A 26,453-nucleotide genomic window follows, 5' to 3' on the forward strand; every position below is an offset into this window, starting at 1 on the left:
GTCTCCGCTGAGGGGGGCGGGCGCGTCTCCGCTGAGGGGGGCGGGCGCGTCTCCGCCGCGGCGCGTCCGCGGAGGGCGAGGCGGGGGGCGGGAGGAGGCCGCGCCCACGCGGGAGCGCGCGCCGCCCCGCGCGGCCGGGGGCCTCAGTCGCTTGGTTCAGGCTGGAGGGCCTGCAGCTTTTTCTCCCGAAGATGTGACTGCGGCTTTTCGGGGTTTTTCGTCTTGAAACCGAAGGTGGGAGGGCTGGAGCTAGCTAGATGCCTAAGAGACTCTCTGCGGTGGAAACTGGAAGTTTAGGGAGGTGGAGCAGCGAGAAGAAAGAAGGGCGAGTCTCTGGAGCCGGCTGTAACCCAGCAGCTGGTTCGGGCCGAAGGATAAACAGTAGCTGCTGCAGCGGACACACCTCCGCGCGCGAGGCGGGAACTCCGACGGCCACACCTGCGCCGCGTAACCCGACGGGGTAAAATACAGCTTGTAATAATACGCACCATATAGACCGTGACAGGTATAGCATAATAATATGCATCATGTATGCATAAGGTGTCTTTTAAAACTGCGGGGAATTAAAGCAGAATGGTGACAGTGTTAACGCTGGGATTACAGGTGATTTTTTTAAAAAATCGCCTTTATGAAGTAGACTCCTGAAGTTTGTAAGTTGCTTTCTGAAACACAATGAGGAAAGTGTAAGGGAGTAGATGGCTATTTAAAAGAAAACTCCGGTGAAGCCTTTTGTAAGTAGAGGCATCTTTGTAACTGCTACCTGGTTAGCTTGTTTTAAAAGTTTGGATTTTGGGGATACTGGGTTTTCTTAAAGTTAGAACTGTCCTTAGGTGCAAAATCATAACTTGAATCATGCAGCTTCCCTCCCTCAAAAATAAAAAGAAAGTAATTTTTCATCCAAACATAGATGTCTTTTCAAGGATCTGACCCATGTGTAAGAGACTGGAAGGCAGTGAAGCCCAGACAGACCGCCACAAAACTGAGCTAGGAAGCCATGTGTAAAATGACAGCAAGATTCAACGCGGCAAGATGCCACTGTTCTTCGTTAGGGCCTGGCTCTCTGATCACCAGGTCACAAGGAACAAAGTCTCCAGCAACATAATAATGTGTACCTGCACTGCAACACTTTTTAGCTTCCTCCGTGACTGGTGCTGAAGGACAATAGGAAGACAGGCCGTGATAATTATAAGAGGAAGAAAAAACAAGTCAAATACAAGCCCATTTATTTAAAGCTAGGTTAACAGAATAAATGATCAGCAAAACACATTAAACCAAATCAGCAAACATAACTAGTATATATTACATCACAGTAAAATTTTCACACTCTAATTATCGTCCCCTTTTAATTCCTCATTACAGTCTATCCTCTCCCTAAAGAAGGCAAGCATGGGATCTTGGCACACCTTACCTATCTAACGCTTCCTTTTCTTTCCTGTTTTTGTTACTGAAAGATTTTATTTTACATTTTTGAAAAAAGCAACTTGTGCTTATTTTAAAATCATGCAATACCTATTTAAGTTTACCCGTTGTGTTAGTCAGTATCAGTCTGGAGGGAAGGGAGAGGGTGGCGGTGGAGGAGTGTGGTCCAACAGCGAAGAATATTTTGTTACCAGCCCTGTTGGACAGGGTTGCCAGAATTGCCAGTGCAGAGATTAAGAAAATTTTTCTTGTATGATAATGAAAATACCATATATATCAGAATTTGTGAAAAACATCTATGCTAACTCTTAGAGTGAAATTCATAATTTTAAATACAGTTACTCAGAAACAAGTACAATTCAACAAAAGCCAAATATTTAACTCAATAAATCAAAAGAAAAAGCAACAGAAAAAATCCAAAGCATCAGGGATAGTATAATGTCGTTCACAAGATGGCTACCACCTATTCTTCCCTTGCATACGGTCGAATGCTGCTTCTCACATTAAGTGATGAAGTCCAGGGAATTCCCTGGCGGTCCGGTGGTTAGGACTCTGCGCTTACACTGCGGAGGGTGTGGATTCGATCCCTGGTTGGGGAACTAAGATCCTGCAAGCCACATGGCACGGCCAAAAAAAAAAAAAAAAAAAGGAGAGATGAAGTCCAGTTCCCTTGCCCTTGAACCTGGCTTGCCCTGGTGATTTGTTTCACCAGTAGCCTGAGGCAGAAGTGACATTTTAAAACTTCTGAGGCTAGGTCTTAAGAAACCTTACAGCTTTTATTTGGGTCTCTTGAGATGCTTACTCTTCAGACAGCGTGCCAGAAGAACCAGTCACCACGTCAGAAGAAAACAAAGCGTCACAGTGCAATGCTCAGTGAACTCCAAGAGACAATAATAAATACCCGTTTCAGTCCAGTAAGGCGTTAAGTGGTTTGTCATGCAGTAGTAGATAACTGGAAGAGAATTAAATAATAAAGACAAGGACAGGAATCAACAAAATAGGAAAAAAAAAAAATAGAGATTATCAAAAACAAAAGATGGTTCAAATAAAAGTGAATAAAGTAGATACAACTCTAGTCAGATTGATTAGGAAAAAAAGTTGCAAGTTAACAAAATACAAAATTTTTTGAAGGGGGAACAAATATAGCCACCATAGGTATTTAAAACAATAAAAGTATGTTGTAAATAATTATTAGCTAATACAATTGAAAGCTTAGATAAAACAAGTCCTAGAAAAATATAAAATGCCAAAATTGGCAGGAAGAAGTAGAGAATTTGAATAGATCAATAAACATTGATGTAATTGGCAAAGCCCTTTCCTCCCAAATAACCCTAGACCCGGAGGGAATTATAAGTGAGCCCTACCAGACTCCCAAGTAAGAGTTAATCCTTTCTTCTACAAGTTGTTTGAGAAAAAGGTTGAAGAAGAAAAGCTGCCCAGGTCATTTTATGAAGCTAGTATAATCATCGCTCCCAAACCGAATATGGAAAAGAAAGGAAAACCGAAGCCCCATTTCTCTTATGAAAATAGGTGCAAAAATTCAAAAAGAAATATTAGGTAATCAAATTCAACAATGTACTACCAAAACCAAAAATAAACAAAACCAGGACAAAACAGTGACAATAACACTCTGGAGCCCCCTTGACCTCTTTTTCCTTTATCACAGCATGTTATCACCTCCTAGCATATTATATATTGTATGTCTGTTATGTAACGTCCCAACTCGGTTATAATAAGCACCATGAAAACATGAGTCTTAGTTTGGTTTGTTCGCAGATCTTAGGCTCCCAGAACAGTTCCTGGCTCAGTAAGTGTTTCTCTGAAGAGTGAAAGAACATGAAAGGATGGGGCTTCTGTTTGTATTACGTGGTGTAGTGTCCCGGATTTGAGCCATGTTGCAACTAAAATAAATCCGTCGTGGGGAGTAGATGGGCAGATAGAAGTTGCGGGAGAGGGAGAATCCTAAAAGGTAAATGGGGATAAGCGAGTTTGATTATGGACCAGAGGCTCCAAATCGTACAAGGAACCCTGTGCTTTTGTGATCCACCAGTATCACAAGTCCCACAAGGAACGGGGAGCCTCCTCACAGAAAACAGGAAATCTGTTAATAGAACAGGAGAAAGAAACTAACTATCGTGGTCCCCCTCTTCCTCCTCTTTCTCCTCCACTGTCTACAAGGTGCTTGGTGTGACAGAGGAGGAAAGGGACAAGGTCTGTGTCCTTCTATAGCTGTCTAAAGGGATAGCATCCACCAATGAAACAGAAAACACTTGTACAGCGAGGTATTCATAAGTTCCTAATAATGTAGTATACAAGAGTGCTGAGGGCACGAGATGCAGAGTAGAATAGGGATAGATGGGCAGAGCTCATTCGTTGATCAAGGTCAGTTTTGAATCGAACCTTGAAGAAAATAATGAAATTAGGCAGAAGAGAGGCAGGCAGTCTATCCAAGTGGCAAGGGAAGCACAAGGCCAGGATTTGGTAAGATGATAGAATCATAATTAGAAGGTCATTGTGTTCAACTACTGCCCAAGACTGAAATCTGTAGTGAACACTTAGTTGTCGCCTAGTAGCTCTTTTGGGGAGAAGCCCCTCCCCATCTGCTTGGTTTTAGTAGTGATTTCCTGTAGCACATGAACCTAGGCCCTGTCCACAGCTGATTGGTCCAGAAATGGACACGTCATTCAAGTTAAGACAGTCCGCCCCGCTGGGAATTTGGAATTAATATAGAAGAAAAGAGAGTAGTCCCTTCCTTGGGTGTTTGGACTGGGAACATACAGACACAGGGGTTATAGGTCATCACTTTCTACCACATGGTCTGGAAAGCAGAGAAGGGTGGTCTGCAGTGAGAAGGAAGAAGAGCAAGATAGTTGCAGAGAGAGGACCTAGAGGAGAGACGAAACCACAGCCCAAGTGCTGGTCCTACTCTATTCTCAAGACCCGGCGGTATCCCAGCGATTGCCTTTTTTCTGGCTTGCTGAAGTTACTCTGCATTTGCTTTCTTTTGCTTGCCACCAAAACTCCTTACCAGTGCGAACTTGACCTGGAAAGGCTCCTCCTTGGTTCTTCAATGTTTCCTTTTAACTGAAGGGCGATCATGGAATTTGTTCCCGCTGTGTCCTGTTTCTGGGAGTGGGGCTAGGGGTGGCATCTCTCCATAGCTGCCATTAACCAAGCATGATTCTGCCGAGTAACACAGGGGTGGCGGCTGGGGGTACGCTCCTCTCGGGTGGAGTTCTAGGAAAATGAGTGGGCCTGACGACTGCCTCTTTTTGCAGGATTTCCTGCCTTCCAAGTGGGCAGCTCAGCCAAGATCTTGTATGAGAAAGATGCATGGAGTTCTCTTCTGAGGTCAGGTAGCTCTCCGGGGAGCAGTTGAGTTGGGGAGGGACAGAGCCTTTAGTGTTAACTTGGTCATCCCTTTGACTCACACAAGGGAAGGGCCTTGTAGATGTATGGTTTTATAAGGAGGATGCTCACAGGTTCTTTCCCACTCTTTGACCTCTTTTTCTCTTTCCCCAATTCCTCTCCTTTCTCTGAAGCTCTTTCCTTTCAGGTCCCCCAGTTTGGCGTTTCCCCGCAAGAGGAGGAACGCACGTCTCCTCAGGCCTTTCCGGGGTCCTGCAAACTTGAGAGCCGTAAGTCTCCACTGCTCAGTCGAAGCTGCTCCAGAGTGGGATGGAGAAGGTCTGGCACCTGGGTCGGGGGCTTAGGTTTTGATCCTCGTCTGCCTTTACTGGATATGCAAGCATTGACAAGTTACTGAATTTCTTTGTGCTTCAGTTTCCTCATCTGTAAAATGGAATAATAATAATAATAATAATAATGGGATAATGATAATGTTATTAATAATTATAAAATGGAATAATAATAATAATGTTATTATTATTATTTTATATCTACCACATAGAGTTGCCATTAGAATTGAATGAGTTAACGTACGTGAAACACGTACGTCAGTCGCAGGCACGTAGTCAACGCCCAGTGAGTGTTAGCTACGTTGCTCTTATTATCACCGCTCCAACTCCGCAAATGAGGACACTCATGCCTCTGCGGCGTCTTACCTCAGCAACCCCACTTCTCTCCTCTGAGTTACGCCAGCATACCTCTCCCTCTCAGGCAGATTAGCCCAATGAAACTACTTCATTTTAGGCTGTCTCTTGGAATTTTAACTCTATCTAGGGCTAGGCTGTAGACCCCTCAAAGGAAAGAAGTCTGTTGTAAGAACCTGTGACAAGAATCTTTATCAGCTCTTCCTGAGACTTCTCCTAGGGCAGTGTCTTTCAGACCACCCAACCCGCTTCCTGCGTTAGCTTCCTAAAGCCCCTGTCTCTTTCTCAAAAAAATCCAAAGATGCGTGATAAAATCCAAACAGTTGAGAAGGAGATTCTAGGCCAGGATAGTTCATTTAGAAATATATGCAAGCCATATACACATAACTTAAAATTTCTAGAATCCACATTTTAAAAAAGCTAAAAAGGAATAGGTGAAATTAATTTTAATATTAAATATTTTGTTTAACTCAGTATATCCAAAATATCACCAGTTCAATATGTAAGCAATTTAAAAAATTATTGAGATATTTTAAATACTTTGTCTTTTGATACCAAGTCTTTACAAAGCCTTGGGCTAGTTATTTAACCTCTGTGAGACCGGAATTGCCCCATCTGCAAAAGGAAAATAAGAGTTAATAGGTTTGTGGGAAGAAGAAAATGTTATAATGCATGTGAAGCCCATTGTGTTTGTTTCTTATTACCACAGACTTAGTGGCTTGAAGTAACACAACTTTATTATTGCACAGTTCAGCGGGTCAGAAGTCCAAATGGGCTCAAATCAAGGTGATGGCAGAGCTGCATTCCTTCTGGAGGCTCTGCGTGAAAATGTTTCCTTGTCTTTTCCAGCTTCTAGAGGCTGCCTGCATTCCCTGGTTCCTGGCCCCTTCCTCCATCTTCAAAGCCAACAGTGTAGGGTCTTCAAGTCTCTATCTCTGAGCTCTGCTTCTGTCACCACATCTCCTTCCGTGACTTTGACCTTCTTGCCTCCTCTTTCCCATGTTAGGACTCCTGTGATCCCATCGAGCTCACCAGGTTAATCCAGGAAAATCTCCCCATCTCAAAGTCTGTACCCTCAATTACATCTGCAAAGTCCCTTTTGCCATGTAAAGTGACATATTCACACCCACTGGGGATTAGGATGTGGCCATATTTGGGGGGCTGTTATTCTGCCTGCCATACCCAGGCATTACACAGAGATCGGCCACTGTAAGCCCTCAACAAATGCTCTCTCTTATTCTTAGAAAACTTTGATTATAGTTCTTAATAACATTGTGTTACTTACATGGTTCCGTATTTGTGTTCTGTGGCCATCTCATCCCTAGCACCTGGCCCAGTGCTGCCTGTATTTACTAACTGGTACAGTTCACTTATCAGGCAACTTCTGTGTGTAACTCATGGTTACTAAGCAAGTGGGCACTCCGTTCCCATCCTTGTGAGCATGTACTGTCAAGTGGAAACAGAACAGGTGCTCAACTATTTATTAAATGAATTGATGAAGCAAAACAGCTTCCTTCCACTTTGGAGGAACACACCAACACCTTAGTTTTCACCACACTCTCTCCCTGGAATGCCTTCTTCTCTTGTGCCTGTCAAAACTTATCCATCCTGCGAGACTGGGCTGAAATACCAGCTTTGGTCTTTTTGAGGAAATGGACCTTGTACGTCGTAACCTAACATGTTTCTTGTCCTGCTTTGTTAACTAACATATTGTGAAGTTGATGGCCTTCTCTCTAGAAACTATGTAAGACTGTGTAACCATAGTTTATACAGTCACTTACTGGACACTCTCCTCTAACCTCGGCTTTGTTTGTTTCATAATTTTTCTTCACTGTAACTCCCTCCAGTATTTCTTTTATAGCCTATGCATTTTTTTTCTTAGCTCCCTTATGTCACTTGTGAAATGAAGCAGCCGTTAAGTCAGTCATTTAAAACATATTATCCCTCTGTTTCACTCAGCCAAGTCCTCTATGCCAAGATGAAGTTAGAAGTGCAAGAAATCTGTTGGGAGTGGTGCCTCTGGAAGATCAAGGTGTGAGGGAGCAGGAGGACGCAGGGAGCGTTCAGACTGGCACGCAGGTTTGGCATCTACCCAAGGACGGGGGAAGGAGTGCTGGGCAGGAAAAGGCTCTGACTGCAGCACGGCTCCAAGGAATCTCTCTCGGCTGGGCTAGCCCGAGTCCTGGTGTACAGATGGCCCACAAAGGAGCGCTTCTTTGGGCAGAAACGGCCAGGCCCTGGTACCCTGCCATGCTCTGTCACTGGCCAGGGCTGCAGGGGAAGAGTGTGGCTTTGGATCAAATGCTGTGGCGGATCCCCTAGGTGGGGCAGGTGCAGGCTGGCAGCTGACCCCTTGCCCACACCCGCCATGAAGGAGGTGGGCGCCGGGTCCCTCTGGAGATCTACCCTGCACAGTCCTTGAGGCAAAGCCTGTCTTGTTCCCTTCGCAATCTTGCCCATATTACCGGCATCCAGTTACCGTTTCATGAGTTACTTCTTTTCATAGGACCAGTTGGTAATGTAATAGTAATAGTATGATGGGGTAGGAAGAATTTGGGTTTGAGACACAGAAAGATCTGGACTCACATCGCAGGTTTTTTTCCAGCCAAATCTGTATTAGATCAGCTGGCATCTAATGCAAGTTCTTTAACTTCTTTAAGCAGCTGAAATGAGATTAAAGTCATCTGCTGAAATGAGACTTAATAACGTTTTACCTACTCAGTTGTCTGCCTAGCAGCTCTTTTGGGGGAAGCAACAGAGTTGCTGGGAGGATTAAATAAAATGCTTATAATTCAGTGGCTGCTGTTGAGGAGGCGTTGAGTAAATGTTCTTCTCTCCTTTACTCTTCACTTTCAAATAATGCTTTACGTGGGATAAACCACTTTTGTAAATGCTTCCTCAGCTGATTTAGATTAGGTATTATTATTTCCAAGAAGTTGTGACCGAATTAGTGGCTGACTCAAGGTCACACAGCCAAAACCGAGGCAGAGTCAGGGCTTGAACCCAAGTCCCCAGGCTTCTGTTTCAGCACCGTTCACGTACTGTTGGCAGTTTTCAGGAAAACAAGAGGCGGTGTTCCATCTGTCAGAAACACGTGTGGCTAGGTACTGGTGGAATTCAGTGACAAAGTGGCCAGGGAGAAATGCTGGGCTGAAAAATCGGAAAAAGAAGGTGAATAAGTAATCGTTGTATATGAGAAGTTAACAGTGAAGTGTATATTTTCCAAATATGCTTACTGATGGAGTAAGGAGGTTTTAGACCTAAACAGACTGGCCAGAAAACTACTTAAGAAAAATGGCTTTTTCCAGGCCTGAAAATATAACAGGAAAAGAGTTTGTTTCCAGATTCCCCAACACCTGCTCTCATGATTCTGCTTTCTGTTTCCTGCCTGCTATCCTGCACAGCATTTGAAACCTTCGTGCACAGTATGCTTGAGCCAAACGTATGCCAAAGCCATCTGCCTTCTGTGCTTTGTCAGAACGTATTTATTCATAAAATGCTTTTCTGGTTTTGAGATGCTTGGAATATGACTAAAAATAGCTTCCTCCTAAAGGAAGGTAAGCTGGAGTCATTGTGAGAATGTTTTAGGACTTTGTGGTTTTTATCCCTTCTATTACCAGCGTATTAATTTGAGACGGCTCCTGACTGTCAAGCAATCTCCCTAGTTTCCCTTTCTTTTTCCTTCCCATCTACACACGGCACCTTACATTTCTCAGGTGTCCACGATGCCTCCTATCTGCACGGCATTCTCAAGGTTAGTTTCATTACTGTGGCCGATGAACTTGTCAGATATGTTCACCGTGGCCTCATCACATCTGGTTTTCTGGGGTAAACCTACGAACTGCTTCTGTCTCTGACCTACTTTGTGTTTTTGGGAAGCACTGAAAGCCAATCCTGAATCTGTGCCCTCAGTGTTCTCCCACAGGCCTGGGCGTGAAACGAGATTGCTGTGAAAGGCAGAGCTTTGCGAGCAGGTGCTGAGAGGTAGAAGCTGGGGCTGAGGGGTTGTCTGGGCGCAGTGTCACCATCCCCTCCTGATGCCTGTTGCCCAACATCCTCATGGTAGAATGATCTCTTTGAAGAAAACAACTGTGTTGCCCTGAAGGTTCTGGAACCTCTTTTGAACATAGGTAGAGAATCCCAGCTAGCCCTTCGTCAGAAAGAGAAATGTGGTGTGTGTTCGGGGGCGGGTAGGGGGGCGGATATAAACACGCGAGTGCCTTTAGGACCCTTTTCTGCTTCTTCCCGAATCATAAATCCAAAGTATTCTGGAGGTTGAAATTGAACTAGCCCTGCCTGCAACCCTTTCAGCTTGACTTGGGACCACCCAGAAGTGCCCTCAGTAACAACAAATCACTCCCCTCGCTTTTGAACCCATTGGGCAGTTAAAAATTGCTTGCAACTCTGGGGCATTGTCACTAATTACAAAGGAAGTTTGCATAATGTCCTTCTCTTGAGAGATTTTAAAAGAAAGTGTTATCATTACTTTTTCAGTGATGGTTCAGATGTATCTTATTTAGATGAAGAGGGACCTCTGTACTGTTTCAAAGTCCTTTCTTGCTCAGGAAGGCCCCGCGCCTGTACATACAGTGGACCCACAAATTATATCATGAAGAGATCAGTCTTTGTGATCTTCAGATTTTTTTGTTTTTTTGCAGTAAGTTCTCCAACACAAGGAAAGTTGGACTATTCACACTGTTCTATCACATTCTAGAATTTTCTACACACATACTTTTTTCCTCCTGCCTTTCTCTACATCTCCACCTTTGAAATGCTACTTATTTTTCAAGGGGAAGCTTAAGGGGCCTCTTAGCTAACCGCCCCCCTCCCAACAACAATAACAAAAACAAAAAACCACTAATAACCATCTTTCCTAAACCCTGAAGCATTTGGTGTGGACATTTCTATGCAATTTATTAGAAGATTCTCTAAATAGTTATCTGTGCTCAGGCTTGATCTTTTCTTTATATTTTAAGTTCCTTCAAGGCAAAGGTTATTTTAAATTTCTCACAAATGCTTAACAAAGTCATTAAAATAATAGTTATTGACAAATTATCTATTTTCAACAGTGGGAATTTAGAACAAAACTGATCAAAAGTTTTGATCAGTCAGTCTCATGAAATAAATATAATCTGATTTATGACTCATCGTAAGTCAACAATTCGTCAATTTCATGAGTTAACTGTAAAAAACATCTACTAAAACACACAGTCTATACTAGATAAAGAAAAGACTAGTGATTCTGTTGATTGTTATACACGTTGAAAAAGGTGCTGGTTAATAAGGTGGAGGGGTTGGTGAATTTCCTAAATATTTTCTTCTATCTTTCGCATATGTCTGTTTATGAATATCTATCTATCCATCTCTCCAGTGTTAAGATTCCAACATTGTACTTCATTACTACTCTTATTTTCCCTAACAAACAGTTTTGAAGGTTATGATTGTGCTATGTTAGTAAATTTCTTTCCAAGGAAAATTGGATGGAGTTTTAGACCTTAAGTATTTAAATTTTGTTTCTCAAGCAACACCTTACACACTTGTTAGACTTTATCACTGTATAAAAATGTACAGTGGTTTATTGACATGTACATTCCAATATGTTTACAGCTGCAAGATAATGAGGCACACTCAGTATTGCACTTCATTAAAATTTCAGGCTCAAACTTAACCTAGAAGTTTAAATGAAACTGCATTTGTAATTTAGTAATTCTTATACAGGACAAACATTGATATCTTTATATACAGTGTGATACTTATTACATTTATATGCCGTCCTAACACAATTTTTTTTTTTAAATAACAGTCTAGGAAATAAACCAGAATATTCCTCTTTTTATCCCCACCCGTGATGCAATTGTACAGGATTACAAAAAGGCAGTATACAATAAACAATGATAATTTTTCTCTTTTGCTTGAAAGCCAGCATCATTCTTAGTCCATGGGCCTGGCAATTCTTTGATATCAATTATCTATAAATGTTCAATGCTTCACAGGCCAATGACGATAATGGCCACATGCAAACACCTCACAAGTTTGATGTCGTGGTTCAAAAGAAGATAAACTGAAATAATGGGGAAACTTTCCATAGCAAGAATTATGTACATGGTATTTGGCATCCTTCTTGCACTGTGAATGGTTCATTTTCATGGATGTAAAAATGGTCCCGTCCTTATCCTGAGCAGAGTTTAAACTTCACCACATCCGCTTGGGGGATGAAGGCAACTTTTCTCTCTGTAGACAAAGGAATCTGAGTGTTCTAAAAAGTGTGAGCATTTCTGCACACTCCACAACCCAGGGCAAACTCTTCTCCAGTGGGTGGATGCACAACATGGAGAGGACATTCAGTTCCTTCTAACTGTTTGCCTTTGGGACCTGTATAAATTTTGAAGGAGGCAAAAAAATATAATTAAAACACACACACACATACAAACCTAATGTAAGTATTAATCACCCGTAAGTTACTTAGAGAAATAATGTGACTGTGGTTATGCAAATATAAAATTAAATATAAAATTAAAAAATTATTTTCTTCTAACCACAAAAATAAAAACACTCACTATAAAAAAATTCAACATACCACATGCATGCAACAGGAAGGGATAGGGTCCCTATCCCAGTCCAGAAGGATTATCTACTTCAGCTTCTTAATCTGGACTCCTGTCCTCATCCATACAACACTGCCCCCTTTTCACTCCCTTCATTCGCTGACCTACAGCTCACCACCCTCCTCCTGCTCATTGTGGCTCACGTCTCTATTCTGGCCATTCTCCTAAACACTCTAGCCTCACGTTATTCTCATCTTGCTTCTTTAAAGCTTCTTTAAAAGTCCTAAAGTACTTCTACTGTAAAGGAAGTAGAGGAAGAATAGTATAACAAATTTTACTTGACATGATCAAATAGCAAAGAGTAGCCGTACTTAAAAAAAACCTATTCATCTTACTATGCTTGTTTTTGAATAGATAATATATTTCACATGGTTTAAAAATCAAAATATTAAAAAAAATTACATACAAAAAGAAGTCACCTTCCCCCCATTTTTATCACATTTTTCCCTGTTTTCCCCAATAGTTAATCAGTTTTATTAGTTTCTTGTCAATCTCCCCAGTGTTTTTTTTTAAATGCATATGAGTATATATTCTCATTTCCCCCTTTCTTACAAAAGGCGGCATACTGTACACACTGTCCAGTAACTTAAGTCTTCATTTAACAGTATCTGCTAGAGATCTTTCCATATTAGTACACAGAAACTCCATCCTCAGTCACCTTCCTTTTTTAATAGTGTGTAGTATTTAGTATTTAACCAACCTCTTACTGGATACTTGCATTGTTTACAAATTTGTATTATTGTAAACAATGATGCAATGAATAACCTTCATATCTGCTCTTTTTTATTTTTCTCACATATGTGGGTATAGCCCCAGAAGCGGGATTGTTGAAGGGTAGGTATATTGGCAATTTTGAGAGGCACCACAGGGTTCTGCCATTTGCACTCTGATAAGCAATGGATGAGAATGTGTGTTTCCCAGCTTTAACAACGTTGTACATTGTGGTGGATGTGCTCTTGCATGTATTTCCACTCATTTCAGATCTGTTTCTTCTGTGGTCACATTACCTCTCCTTCCACTCTTCTCACTTCTGTTAAGCCTGGTATTCCACCCCACTGTGATCACCAGCCTCCTGACCTCTTCCAATTTTCTGTCTCTTTTTGGTTTCATATTCACTTTTTCTCAGCCTGACCTCCATAGACAATCATCTCTCCTGTATTCTCAGTGGCTTCTTTAATTCCCTTGGCTTTCTGATGCTCACTGTGCTGCCCATTCCCAGCCATTCTAGATCAAATCACTTGTTCATTTTATGGTGCTGGTCCCAGGCTTCTTAAAAAATATCAGAGCTGCTCACAATAAAGGCAGATGTGTGACCAAAAAAAAAAAAAAAAATCACAAAATCCTTTTAAATGGTTCTATTATCAATTTATAATTTCAAACTTCTCATGGCCCTTTAGTGCGGAGCAGCAATCCTTCTACTAATCCTTAGCTGACTTCCTTCTCAGTCCCCACACAATTGCTTCTTACAGCTTTGAGCCCCTCATTCATGATGGTCATCTTACTTTTTACTCCACTCAGAAAGTCAGAAGCTTACAAGGGCCGAGGAATTCCCTTTGTTTCTTTAGGATAGTTTGAACTGGGTTTCTGCCACTTGAAACAAAGTGTTCTCATGCGATCATTAAATAAAACAAGATACCATATACATTATAACCATATTTATAAATATTAAAAGCATACCTGCAGGACAGTGTGGTAGTTCTTCCTTAGGAATGCTAGTCATTCTCTGAAAATCATCATGACAAGCATTACAAAAATGTGTTGTTCCAAAACAGAAAAAGACTGCCACTGAACAGCAGTAGCGACATTTATATTCCAAAAAGTCTGTGCCATGTTTCGGACACATCTACAGCAAAAGAAAATAAATACAAGATGATGGCGAGTCTATTTCAACTATACTTAAGAAAATCATACACATAACTCAGTGATTCATATTTTGAGAGTACACACAGCTCTCAAAACTGACTGAAAAACTGATGATACACACATTAAAATATTGAATAAATATGTGGCTTGGCCCAAAAGGTTGGGACGAAGCCCCAAGTTTAAATCCCAGCTCCATAATAACCAATATTATTTAATAAGCTAGCCATTTAATTTCCTTGTGAATGTTTCTTGGTCAGCCAAATTGAAAAATTAATAATATTTCTTCTATCTCTCAATCTCATAGATGTATTGTTAAGATTTCACTGAAGACGGGAAAACCTAAAAGTGTGACTGCAGGTTTAAGAAAATGAAATAAGTAAATTTATTACTTGTTGAAATATGGTGATTATCTTATGGGAGACAAAATTATAAAATGCAAATACCATCCAAAAGAAATAATATATACAAAATGATCTGGAAAATTATACACTGCCCTACAAACATCAGAAAGCACTGGGGAAAAAAACGTTACTATACTATCCCCATCATATTCGTTATATTATTATTTTAAAGACATAGAAGTTTAACATTTCTAAACCGTCCTTTCTAATAAAATGTTCTGCCCACCTGAGCCCTGGACACATCAGAACAGGCACCACAAATGAGCTCTCTGGGATCATAATCATCTCCCTGTCCAGCCTCAGCATCGCAGCGAGCTTCGCCACCGAAATATGCCTAAGGAGGGAATGCATTCAGATCACAGCAGGAAACAGAAAACTCTGCCATGGGAGGTTCAGTGTGGGTGCAATGGAAGTGAGATCGAGAGGTCTCAGGAAACACTATTGTCTATCGACATTCCCTTGTAATGCCAAGTGGCTACCCATATTGCTGCCGGTAAGAAATAGATCAGGGTATGAAATAAAGCTACTTCAGTTCTGGAATGGATCCATACTTAACAGTAGAAAGTTCAAACATTGTACTGTCAAAGCAAAATAACAAAAGAATGTATAATCTTCCAAATAAATATCAAGAATAGGATATTAAGTAGTAAAGAGAAGCTATGATTTTCCAGGGCAAACTTTGAATAGTTTTCCTCTTTTTGAAATATTAAATAACATATTCCCTTCTACTAGTCTAAAAAAATGCCTAAAATAAATATTAGTATAAAATTATAATCCTGAGGCTAATGGGAAAGAAAAAAAATCAATTTTGATCATATAAAAATTTTTAAAAAGGAAAGGCAAATTTGGATATTCTGTTCAGAACATTGCTCGTACTTACAGAGCTACACTACATGTAGGAACTCGACAGTATCTAATACAGATACTTGAATATATGAAGTTATCATCATGGGTAATTCCTCTCTATTTGCTCTGGGCACAAAATAAATTAGACCAATTATAACTGGGGCATTCTGCATATATAACATGTCTCATAGCCAAAAAAACCATATCCATAATTGGGTATAAATAAGATGAGTCAATAGAAATCTATTATTTGTACTAGAAAAACAAGCTGAAAGACAGGCTTCATCGATAAAGAGGCTATAAATGGTCATCCACCAGCTAAATCAGGCCTCAGAAGTATTTCATTTGTCCTGGGGGCCTATTCCAGCTGTTTTACTTTTCTAGATTCCCTGCGTGGCTTCCTGGACATCTGACTGTCATCTGTGTGGTAGCACAGTATTCATTTATGAGGTTCAGTACATTAAACACACAGAAATAGTATTTTATTATTTGTAACAATTCAAGTTTCACAAATGTACACCACTGGTCTTTCCTTGGGTGTGTGTATTTGTCTGCCTTTCTGGGCCATCTATCTATTTAGCCTTCCATTCATTATGTGTATTTTCTTTCTGTTACTTTGGGAGACTATGCATCTTTCATATATTGATTCCTTCCTTCATTTATTCATTCTCCAATTAACTTAGTGTCTAATAAGTGCCAAGTACTAGAGATAGAGAACTTAAGAAACATAGTCTCCGTCCTCATGGAACTTATCAAGGGGGACAGAGAGACACGTGAACCAATCACCATAACGCAGAATAATGAGCTCTTAGCCGGACGTATGCGAGACGTCAAAATGGCGCGGCGGTGGTGGGGAGGTCGGGGCACGCTGCGGAGGAGGCGAAACCGGAGCCGAATCCGGAAGTGTGATTGCACAGATCTGGCCGTGCCTACGAGCGTGTGCGTGTGCGTGGGTGGCAAGTGAGAGTAAGATGCAGAGTAGGAGGCAGAGAAGAGCATTCCACGGACAGAAGAGCCCCGGCCACAGCGTGGAGGTGTGGGTGAGTGAGCCAACACGGCCCAGTTTGGGCCACTGCAAGCTGTTCGGTGTTTCGCTGCACGGGGCACAAGAGGTGGCCTGCTGGGAGATGAGACTAGAGAGGCGGAGGATTAGAAGCCGAACAGTGACACGATCAGATCTGGGATCTAGAAACGTTCATCTGCTAGTGGAATTGTAAGTGTAAAGCATGGAATGGAGAAGTCAGGGGCTCCACACAAGGAGCCCAGTAAGAAGGCTACTATGATTACCAAAGAAAATGATTAGAGTTGCTAAAGACAGAACAACAGAAAGAAAAAAGAACTCAAGAGAGATTTGGAGGCAGAATTGACTTTGTTCATTTGTTAATACAGACTGGAGATCGAGAGAGTCAGAAGTGTCTGTGAGAAATCTAAATGTCTGGTAGACAGTTGGGTATTTGTATCCAGATCTCAAAAATTTTGGAGGGTCAGAACAATACAGGTGGTAGGCAAAGGCATGGGTATACAGGTACCAAAGGTGAGGAGGTATGATTAGGCAAGAATGGAGGGCCGGGGAAACAAATATGTAAGGAGTAGATGAATAAAAAGGAACTCTGTGAGGGGGTTAAAGCCAAGTCACCAGAAAGGAAGGAAGATACCAAAGAGAGTCTTGTCCTGGAAGCCAAGGAGGTAAGAATTTTAAGAAGGGAATGGTCAAAAGAGTTAAGCAAAAGAAGTTTATTCCAGAGTCAATTGGATTTGGAAAACAAGAGGGGACTGCTGATGGGAAATAGCTTGTGTAGAGAAATACTTCATGTTGGTTTTGGAAATAGTCTGTATATGTTAAAAAAAAAAAGTCCCAAAACAAATTAAGAAAATAAATTCTACTTGAAGCACAGCACCAAACTTTCTCATTTTTAACTTTAGACTTAAAACGTAAGAATAATTAGACATCACTATACAATTCAACTTCTTAATCACACAGGTAATCTTAATGATTCATAGTATGATTAACAGCATACCTTTCTGCATTTGTAGCAGACATAATATGCATATCTATTCATGGCATAGCCAGCGGGGTCATTATAAAATCTCACACCAGGGGTTGTGATAGCTTCGCTCTTATGCAGACCTTCATATTCCAATCTCATTAGGGCTTTTCTTCTGACATCCTCATAGAGCTCTTTTATAGGATCAAGCAGGTCTTTTAACACGATATGATTTATTTTGTTCTGAAATTTTGAAAAATGAACATTCTTTAACAGAATCATTTATTTATTAATTCAACAAACACTTAGTATTCACCCAAGTGCCAAGCACCCTGCTAGGACAGGAGATAACCAAACATTTCCTAAATAAAATGCCATTTAAAAATAATCCTGTAGGGGCTTCCCTGGTGGTGCAGTGGTTGAGAATCTGCCTGCCAATGCAGGGAACACGGGTTCAAGCCCTGGTCTGGGAAGATCCCACATGCCGCGGAGCAACTGGGCCCGTGAGCCACAACTACTGAGCCTGCGCGCCTGGAGCCTGTGCTCCGCAACAAGAGAGGCCGCGATAGTGAGCAGCCCACGCACCGCGATGAAGAGTGGCCCTCGCTCGCCGCAACTAGAGAAAGCCCTCGCACAGAAACGAAGACCCAACGCAGCCAAAAAAAAAAATAATAATAATAATAATAATAATCCTGTAAAGTCCTCACAAGCCTATAGTTTCCCAAGAGCAGGGAAAGTGGCGGCAAGTGGGGCACAGAACACGAAAATTCCATTTGATTAGCTTCATATTCCTGAGTATGAAATATATCTCCTGCTGCCTTAGCTGTTCTGGGAATAAAAGGTTACCCTGCTGCCACAAATATCCCTCTGTGTGTGTTTTGGTTCCTTGGGGGTGGGACAGAATGTTAGATAATAGAAATGAACAAGTAGTATTTTCTATATCACCTTCATCTATCATTTCCTGAATGTGACTATTCTTTGTGGCAACAAATGAGAAGGGAGAGAAAATACTATCATCTTTTTGAATATCGCTCAGTCTAAGCAATGACTGTGCTAAGTCCATGTTACACCCTAAACACCAGTCTGGCAGTACATTCTTAAACAAAAGTTTTTTGTTAAACATTATTAGCTTGCCAAAATAACCTGCTACTTTGGTTACTATCTTTGCAGAGACGTGTCAAAATCTCAAGAATTTTCTCCTTATTTTACCTGAGCTCTAAAGAATCTGTCCTGATGGCACTTAAAAAGTTCAGGTTTCACTCTTTCACGGCAGGTATCAGTACCTACAAGCACCACAGGCTCATTCTTCTTTTTGGTAGTCACCCACTGACAAGTTACATGGCCTGAACTCTCAGGGGGTCTGAAAGCAGTGATGCGTGCCCTTCAATGCACGATGATATCTAAATGAATTTTCTGATGCAACAGTTTAATTTAATCAGCTTTTAATGGACAATTAATGTCTTGAAATGTAGTATAATAGATAGAAAGATCTTATTCTCAGGTACTACCTGGGTGAAGAGAGCAGAAACTGATGGGGGCTGGTGGTACAAAGTAGACTAAGAAGGACACTGAGAGATGCTGCCATGTTTATTTTGAAAGATGAAAGATGAAGACAAAGATGAAAATTAATAGAAAGCAGATAATTTCTGATTCTTTCCATACCTTGCAAATGGGACAAGATATAAATCCGAATGTTATCCTTGGACCAAGCCATCTGTTTTCCAAAACTCGTCGACAGCACTGTAAGTGGAATATGTGACTACAATCCAGCTTAAATAAAGAAAAGAGAAGGATATAAGCCAATGTGATAACAATAAACACGAGTAACTGGCAGATTAGTCAACGTAAGGTGCTACTTAGGGCAGGTAAGAGAAAAATCTGGAAATTCAGTACACTGAAACTTCAGCACTTCTCTGTTATTCATGGGACATTATGAACTAGATCTTCAGCTTCTCCCAATTTTTACCATTCATGTATTAACGCCACCTTATAGAGAGTAAGCTGGGCTAGGGAGAAATGTGAAATTATCCAATTTTGTATCTCATAGGAAGAAGAGGAAACTACTGATTTAAAGATTTAAAATTTATTTTTGAGAATAGTTATTGTCTTGGAATCACAGGAACTGAAAATATAAACAACCAGTAAATGTTAAAAAAAACTTATTTAGCAAATTGTAACTTCTATAACATTACTAACATTATAGATATATGTATGTATATTATATATAGAGGTATGTATCGTCATGCATAGATCAATTACATAACGCTATAAAAGGCCATGCTGGATTCTGGATATTAAGAAGAGAGAAGCTATTGGATAATCTAATTATTTTTTTCTCCCTTATGAACATTTTATACATTCAATTGATTATACAGGCTCACACAAATCACATATTAAAGCTCACTGCACAAAATGGAGACAGAACATAAAGAGACAGCATTTGCTCTTTAATAAACTGGTGGATATTAGTGGGATATTTTCTCCCAATGGTATAAGAAAGACTCAGTCGTTTGTTTATTTGACATGTATATTTGTATTTCCTATTGAAAAATCTAGGCACACTTAACACGTTAAAAGCAGGGACAACCTGAATGGCCGGTGCTGCGGAGAGCGCTTCTGTGAAACAGATCATGCACATGTCGTCAGCGTCCTGCTTCAGGGTCGCGGCACTTTTATCACAGCCGTGTAGACAGGGCAGACAGCGCTCTTCGTTTTTAACACCTCCGCATGGATGGCCACAAGGATGCGTCTTGCTACAGGCTATCTTAGCATATTCCTGTTAAAGATGAATTACAATGGCACAGAAAATATCAAAAAAGGCACACATCCTGGTAATTACATCCATTATATTAATTTTCCAAGATACTTTCCCATGGGAAATAGATATAAGGCTAAGTAACCACAAAGTTATTTTTATTCTTTGTTTGCATATAATTTAGGATTATTAACAAAGTCTAACGTGATTTAAAAAAATTTCACTCCACATAAAGGGAATGCTGATTAAAAAGTGAGCTGCAATTTTAATCTATTTGTTATCATGCATAGCCACGAAGCAAAAAAAATTCCTGACATATAATCATCCAATCACTACCTACCTCTCACCAAAATGGGGATTAAAAAAAATACAGGTATCCTTCACTATCTGGACACTATCTAAATTCTTGTTAACTAAATTGAGGAATCAAAAATATTTGGATAGCATGGAATGTGTACAGATGTTCATGCATAAACAACTTTAAGGAAACAAGTGAATAAAATGTGTAAGAAGCAAAGGAAAGGCAGCCCATAGCTTTTTATCTGCTTCTAGCACGGAAGTAAATATTAAATATATATGATGGTGGTAGTTGGGAAACACACAAAAGAGACTGATTTGGGTTTGAGAGCTTTAACTGATCCATTCTCCAGCTTTGATAAAGCATTTAACTCTTGACGTGGGTAATACACTAATTTAGGAAACAAAAGTGATGCTGAGCTCAGACTCCTATTTATATGAAGTGAAGGTGTCATGAGGGAACACATGCTATTCCTTACATGATGGCCTAACTATACACGCACCTGGCAATCTGCATCAGAACAAACACTTCCAACAGCAGACAACTCTGTTCCACTCCTGGAACCACAGAAACGGCATGCTTCCGAGCTACTTGTGGTGGGTTTACCTAGGTTCAAGCAGAAAAGAAAAATCCTCCTTAAGTATATGTTTTCTACATATTTTAATATAACTAACTGAAGAAAACAAATCAAGCAAGCAGGGATATGTATCAGTTGCTATCACTGAGAAATCAGCCTGGCAGTTTTGCAGCTGAAGGGTTGTAAGCTGCCCTAATTATAAAGTAAATAATCACACACAAAAAAGGATAAGAGACTGAAGAGCTACCTGAAGCCAAATAAATTATTAACTGATTTATTTATACTTCTTCAGTACACAGAAACAGACTAGGCTTCTAGTCAAGATAGCAGGTCGAGCAGCTACGGTAAGCCCCCTCATTACAAAAGCACAATGCCAGACAAAATATAACAACAAAAATTAAATAAAGATACATAGAAGAAAGGGAAATCATTAGGTACCTTTCCCAATGACAACATTACAAGGTATAGGAGAAAACCTATCAGCAGAGAATATGAAACGTGAATAACAGAAGAATTCCCACCCAGGGAACTAAAGATAATAGAAAAATTTGAAAAGGAATTTAAATATGTTTGAAATAGTTAAAGGAGGAATGGAATCAATAAAACAAAGAACAAAAGGAAAAAGAACAAGATTTGAAAAATACAGACCAAGCTCATTTTAAAACACAGGTACAAAATTCTAAATATAAGTGAACTTAGCAATATTTACAGAAAATGTTTTTTAAAAAGGATAGTTTAGGTCATAAATACAATGATGGTTCAAACACTAGAACATTCATTAACGTAATATGGTATGGAGGGAAAATAGGAGAAAAAAGAATCAGCTGTGAGAAAAGAAAAGACCATGCTCTTGCAGCATGAAAAGTTATTCATATTTAAATTTGTCAGATTTACATCTGACACCAAAATCAGAAATTTGTGTCAGATAAACGGCAGACTACAGAGGTGCTGAAAATTGAGAATCTGTAAGATTCAATGTACCTTTAAGCTGGGAATACACCAGACTTTAGAAAAAAATCAAAATGAAAAATGCATATTTTGGAGATAAAATGACTTGCCCAAGGTCACACAGCTAGTTCACGGCAAACCAACTTTCCTGACTTTTAATCTAATGTTCTACAATAGAACACTGAACACTGTCTAGTAAATATAAAAATACAGACAGTGATCAATGATCTCATAATCACTTAATAGAAAACACTCAAAATTATTCACATTAGATAATTAAATTAAGCTAACATCTAGTTTAATCATAATCAGTAGGGATGGTTCAATCTATTTGTCAGGCACGGTTCAATCTTAAATCCTTTTACCTGTGTGTTCTCGGAATTCCACCATTGCCTTCATGGTTTTAGAATCTGCTAGTGCCATCAACCAGAACAATTTGGTTCTACCACAACCTTCATGAAGGTCAACCTTTATAGCTTCTTCTTCTTCTTTGAAGACCTATTGTATCATTAAAGAAAAGGGGAAAATATATCACTCTGAAAGAAGTATAAATTTTAATTATTCAATAATGAAAACGGCTTTTATTTATTAAGCACTCTAAGAAATTCCAGATATTTCTAGTCTTCTCTTTAATCTTCACAACAGCCCCATTTTTATAAATGTGGAAACCAAGTCTCAGAGGTTCAACAACATGCTTGATTTACACAGCTGGTAAATGAGACACCTGGGAACTCCACCAAGGTCTTTGATTCCAAGGTTCATTTTTCTCCCATTACACCAAGTCTCCTTCCCACATTTATTTCTTACTGAATATATTTTATGTTACAGATACTATTCTGCATGTAAATGCAGAAATCTTCACCTGTCTTTGATGAGTTTTGGTTCGCCGATGAAGATGAAGGAATCTGTCACAGTCAGTACATAAGTTTCCACATACGTTGCACAAAATGATTGCTGCAGTTTCACCATCATCATGGTTATCACACATAGGCTAGAACAGGACATTTCCATACATTACAAAAGATTAACAAGAAAGTCTTAAATACTCATACAAATTGAATGTGATTTATTTACAACAGGAACAGACTGTTACTCTGAACTCGAATAAGAATTTAGAATCTGAACATTAAACAGAATTATGGCAAGTGTACTTAACTATAAAAAGCCCTCGGGCTTCCCTGGTGGTGGCGCAGTGGTTAAGAATCCGCCTGCCAATGCAGGGGACACGGGTTCGAGCCCTGGCCTGGGGAGATCCCACATGCCGCGGAGCAACTAAGCCCGCGTGCCATACAACTACTGAAGCCCGCACACCTAGAGCCCGTGCTTCGCAACAAGAGAAGCCACCACAATGAGAAGCCTGCGCACCACAACGAAGACCCAACGCAGCCAAAAATATATAAATAAATAAAGTAAAATAAATTTATATATATATAAAAAAGGCCTCAAAATCCCCAAATCAATGATTAATGTGCTATGGGCATTCAATGATTAACAAAATAAACATGTATACTTTTCTTAGCGACTTAAGAAAATTTCTCCCATATATTCAAACATTCTGTATGCTAAATGAATAAATAATGCATTTTTGAAACTTGGATGTTAAAAAGAAAATGTTGAAAGGGCCTGTATAAAGTTTTTCCTTCCAGTGAAGCGAGGGATACTTATCAAACCCACTTTAAGTACATCTGTGAATAAATGGTATATCATGTTGTTCTCTTACTACTTTATTTCTTTCTTATCATAAAACCGATTACATTCTAGTACAAAATCTAGATATAGAATCAGAGTCTAGCTAAAACCAAACTTTGATATGATGCAAACATGACTCAGAGAAGAAGGGAACAGTTTTTTTATGTAATTAAATCCCCTAATATACTATGAAGAGGGAACCCTAAGTGAAATAGACTTGTGAGATGAACTTGGGCAATGTGACACAATTTTTCAAGAGTTCCACTAACTGTGTATTTTGACACATAGAGTCTTTTTTTTTAAAGCTAAGCCAAAGCTTACTGTAAAGAAAAACAAGCTAAATTTTTATAAAGTAACTCTGATCTTACCATTTGTTTTTGTTGCCCATCCTTTCCCATCCATCTCCCTGAGGAGAGGCGATCCACGTGGTCCTGGTCGAGAACACACAGCGACGCCAGAGCAAGCCAGAGCTGCCGAGGGGAAAGGCTGTTACACTACAGAGCGTGGGGTTATGCCTTACAGAGCACCCACCGCCACAGCTCAGTGAATGCCAGCTGCACTTGAAAAGACGTAGATCCCCAGTGGCACTCAAGTCTTCCTGGTGTGGTACCAGGCACCCCACGCCCTCTACTGTGTGCCATGCACACAGTAGGCACTCAAATACATACTGGGTAAATGACTATTGCTCTGATGAACCATTCTGTTGTCTACCTGACATATAACATCAACCTTTATTATTCTGATATGTAAACTACATATCAATACATAAATTTACATATTTAATATACCAATGCCTTCTACACATTTTCCATCTAATATCTGCCTGAGGCATTAAATTCCAAGGAAATCTCTATGCCTCTAACAGTCTAGCACTATGTGGGGTACACTTGGTCAGAAATAAGTAAACGTCTTCCAAGCGTTAGAAGATTGTCCTCAAAAATAGTTTAAAACTTTCTGAGGCTTAAAGAGCAAGCTTCATTTTTACATAGAATAATATATTTCTTCATTACTGAAAAACAGAAAATAATACTTAACCGTCTCAACTCTGAGAAGTGCATGCGAGTATCACTGGACATGAAGAGTAAGGGGGAAATAAAATAGGAAAAGAGAAACCAGAAGAAAATTAAAGTTATGCAAGGAGAAAGGGGAGAGCCGACTGAAGAACGAGTGCAGCGTATACGTGGTGGGAAAGGGGTGACTGTCAGAGCAGCTGCTTCAGAGTCACACTCACTGGCAACATGGCATAAACTGGCTTTTTCTGCCCAAGGGAGATACAATGTATCTTCTTTTTCAGACTTCTGAGGATTAACTTAAGCAACTTCTACCAGCTTTGACTTCTTCCTAATGCTGTCACAACTGCCCTGCTTCAAGGAAATCTCAAATCTCTTTTGGAAGTATATGAGACATAAAATTTGGTAGGTTAAAATTTACAATAGCTTGCACCTCATCTGAAGGATGCAATCTCACTTCCTAAGAGATTCTGCCTCATTGTGCCCTGGGCACACACTTTCTGCTTTTGAAAAGTAAGGCCTACACATTCAGTAAGTAGGCTATAGGACTCTATTTTAGGACAACTGAGTTATTACTGAAGGAGTAGGCAGGGGCCTTGTCTTTAAAGGACCTTCAGTCTATCACAACGTCATGCTGACACTAAAATTAACAGTAAATACATCATTAGAAGGACAGTACACTGACATATAGGTAATTTAGCTTTTTTTAATGAGTATATCCTTAGCTCCCTAAATAATTACAAAAACAAGTGATAAAGAACACATAACAGTGAACATTAAAAATTACCAGGCTTAGCTTATAATTCAAAAAAGCCCTTCATACTTTTTCAATAAATACAATATTTGGTAAGAAAAAAAAGTGAGGTCGGTAGGGTAGGGATGGATTGGGAGTTTGGGATTAGCAGATACCAACTATTATACAGAGAATTGACAAACAACAAGGTCCTACTGTATAGCACAGGGAACTACATTCAATGTCCTGGGATGAACCATAATGGAAAAGAATATGAAAAAGTATGTGTATATATATATATATATATAGATATAGATATAGATAGATAGATAACTGAATCACTTTGCTGTACAGTAGGAATTAACACATTATAAGTCAACTATACTTCAATAAAATAAATTTTTTAGAAAAGTAAACTAAGCTGGCTTATTGATTTAAATTTGTTCAAATCTGTTACTGAAAAAGAACATGCAACAATATAGACCAAATGAAAGGAGACCTACCCTAGTTGTTGCAATACATCTCACTGGAGATCTAAATTCTTCCTCCATCTTGGTCAAGGCAATGATGGTTTCTGCAATGGCATTTTTTGTCACTCGGGACCACGCTTCTGACAAATGACCCTAATGAGCAGGATAGAATAATTTAATAAATAACCAGAAAAGCATAATCAAAGGAGCAGATTCTGTTCTCTGAACATCTCTCACCAAAAAGGAAAATTTATTTGCTAGTGGAATCTTAGATCAAGGGGCATACTTTAATATAAAAATCCTTCACAACTATATGAAAAATTCAACTTTTACTTACTATTTTGATGATTCAAAAGAAAAGAAAATAAAAATTTAAGTTCTCAATACTCTTACAGAGTTCAAGGGCATTTCACCTTACATGTAGATAAAAACATAACAAATACTAGGCTGTCTATGACTGAGAAATTCTGATCATGAAACCCTGTTATTTAACACGGAGCTCCTACAGCTAAGCTAAGTGCTTTAGAAGAGTATTACTGGAACCTGAGAGCATAAATGGGTTCAAATTACAACTACCTTAATTTGCTAACTTGATTTTTACTGAACACCAACATGTTACTCCTAGAGAATTTCAGTGTTCCTAAACATCTTTCATAAATATTTATATCCAATGAACATACCCAGAAAGCCTATTTGAGAATGGAAAAAATTCTCCAATTCTCTGATTGAGGAAATGTCCACACTGTTAGGAAAAGTGACAGAACTTCATATTTCCCTGGAATATCCTTACTCGTCTCATACC

General features: G+C 39.7%; 2 protein-coding genes across 19 annotated transcripts in view; one reads left to right on the plus strand and one right to left on the minus strand.

The window, feature by feature from the left end:
- The first annotated feature begins 25 nt into the window (after positions 1-25).
- On the plus strand, positions 26-8,169 carry LOC309615917 (uncharacterized protein). 3 transcript variants are annotated; one of them, XR_014237132.1, is made up of 3 exons: positions 26-4,775; positions 4,962-5,057; positions 7,431-8,169. XR_014237132.1 is itself a non-coding variant. In XM_082366001.1 (3 exons), the coding sequence occupies exons 1-3, from the start codon at positions 258-260 to the stop codon at positions 7,791-7,793; spliced, it is 648 nt and encodes a 215-aa protein (XP_082222127.1). In that variant the 5' UTR covers positions 26-257; the 3' UTR covers positions 7,794-8,169. The 3 variants fall into 3 exon arrangements, 1 of the variants encoding a protein (XP_082222127.1); XR_014237133.1 differs by having other exon boundaries at positions 26-505; positions 4,698-5,057; XM_082366001.1 differs by having other exon boundaries at positions 26-460; positions 4,976-5,057.
- A 2,862-nt stretch (positions 8,170-11,031) lies between these two features.
- MYCBP2 (MYC binding protein 2) overlaps positions 11,032-26,453 on the minus strand; it is a 269,957-nt gene continuing 254,535 nt past the window's right edge. For all 16 annotated transcript variants that reach the window (XM_082365884.1, XM_082365890.1, XM_082365877.1 and 13 more), the window contains 11 exons: positions 25,685-25,804; positions 23,807-23,908; positions 22,612-22,740; positions 22,115-22,247; positions 20,727-20,830; positions 19,759-19,947; positions 18,834-18,941; positions 17,205-17,414; positions 14,567-14,674; positions 13,754-13,919; positions 11,032-11,843 (listed from right to left, as the gene is read on the minus strand). In XM_082365884.1, the coding sequence (XP_082222010.1) occupies positions 11,728-11,843; positions 13,754-13,919; positions 14,567-14,674; positions 17,205-17,414; positions 18,834-18,941; positions 19,759-19,947; positions 20,727-20,830; positions 22,115-22,247; positions 22,612-22,740; positions 23,807-23,908; positions 25,685-25,804 (1,485 nt within the window). In that variant the 3' untranslated portion in view covers positions 11,032-11,727. The remainder of the gene's footprint in view (positions 11,844-13,753; positions 13,920-14,566; positions 14,675-17,204; positions 17,415-18,833; positions 18,942-19,758; positions 19,948-20,726; positions 20,831-22,114; positions 22,248-22,611; positions 22,741-23,806; positions 23,909-25,684; positions 25,805-26,453) is intronic.

Source organism: Balaenoptera borealis, assembly GCF_965194805.1.
Source record: "Balaenoptera borealis genome assembly, chromosome: 18".
Taxonomy (NCBI): Eukaryota; Metazoa; Chordata; class Mammalia; order Artiodactyla; family Balaenopteridae; genus Balaenoptera; species Balaenoptera borealis.

Bases quoted from the DNA above. Each gene is read 5' to 3' on its own strand.
- LOC309615917 (XM_082366001.1), top strand. From the start codon at position 258: ATGCCTAAGAGACTCTCTGCGGTGGAAACTGGAAGTTTAGGGAGGTGG. The intron at 461-4,975 runs GTAAAATACAGC...CTTTCCTTTCAG, and splicing joins GCGCCGCGTAACCCGACGGG to GTCCCCCAGTTTGGCGTTTC. The intron at 5,058-7,430 runs GTAAGTCTCCAC...TGTTTCACTCAG, and splicing joins GTCCTGCAAACTTGAGAGCC to CCAAGTCCTCTATGCCAAGA.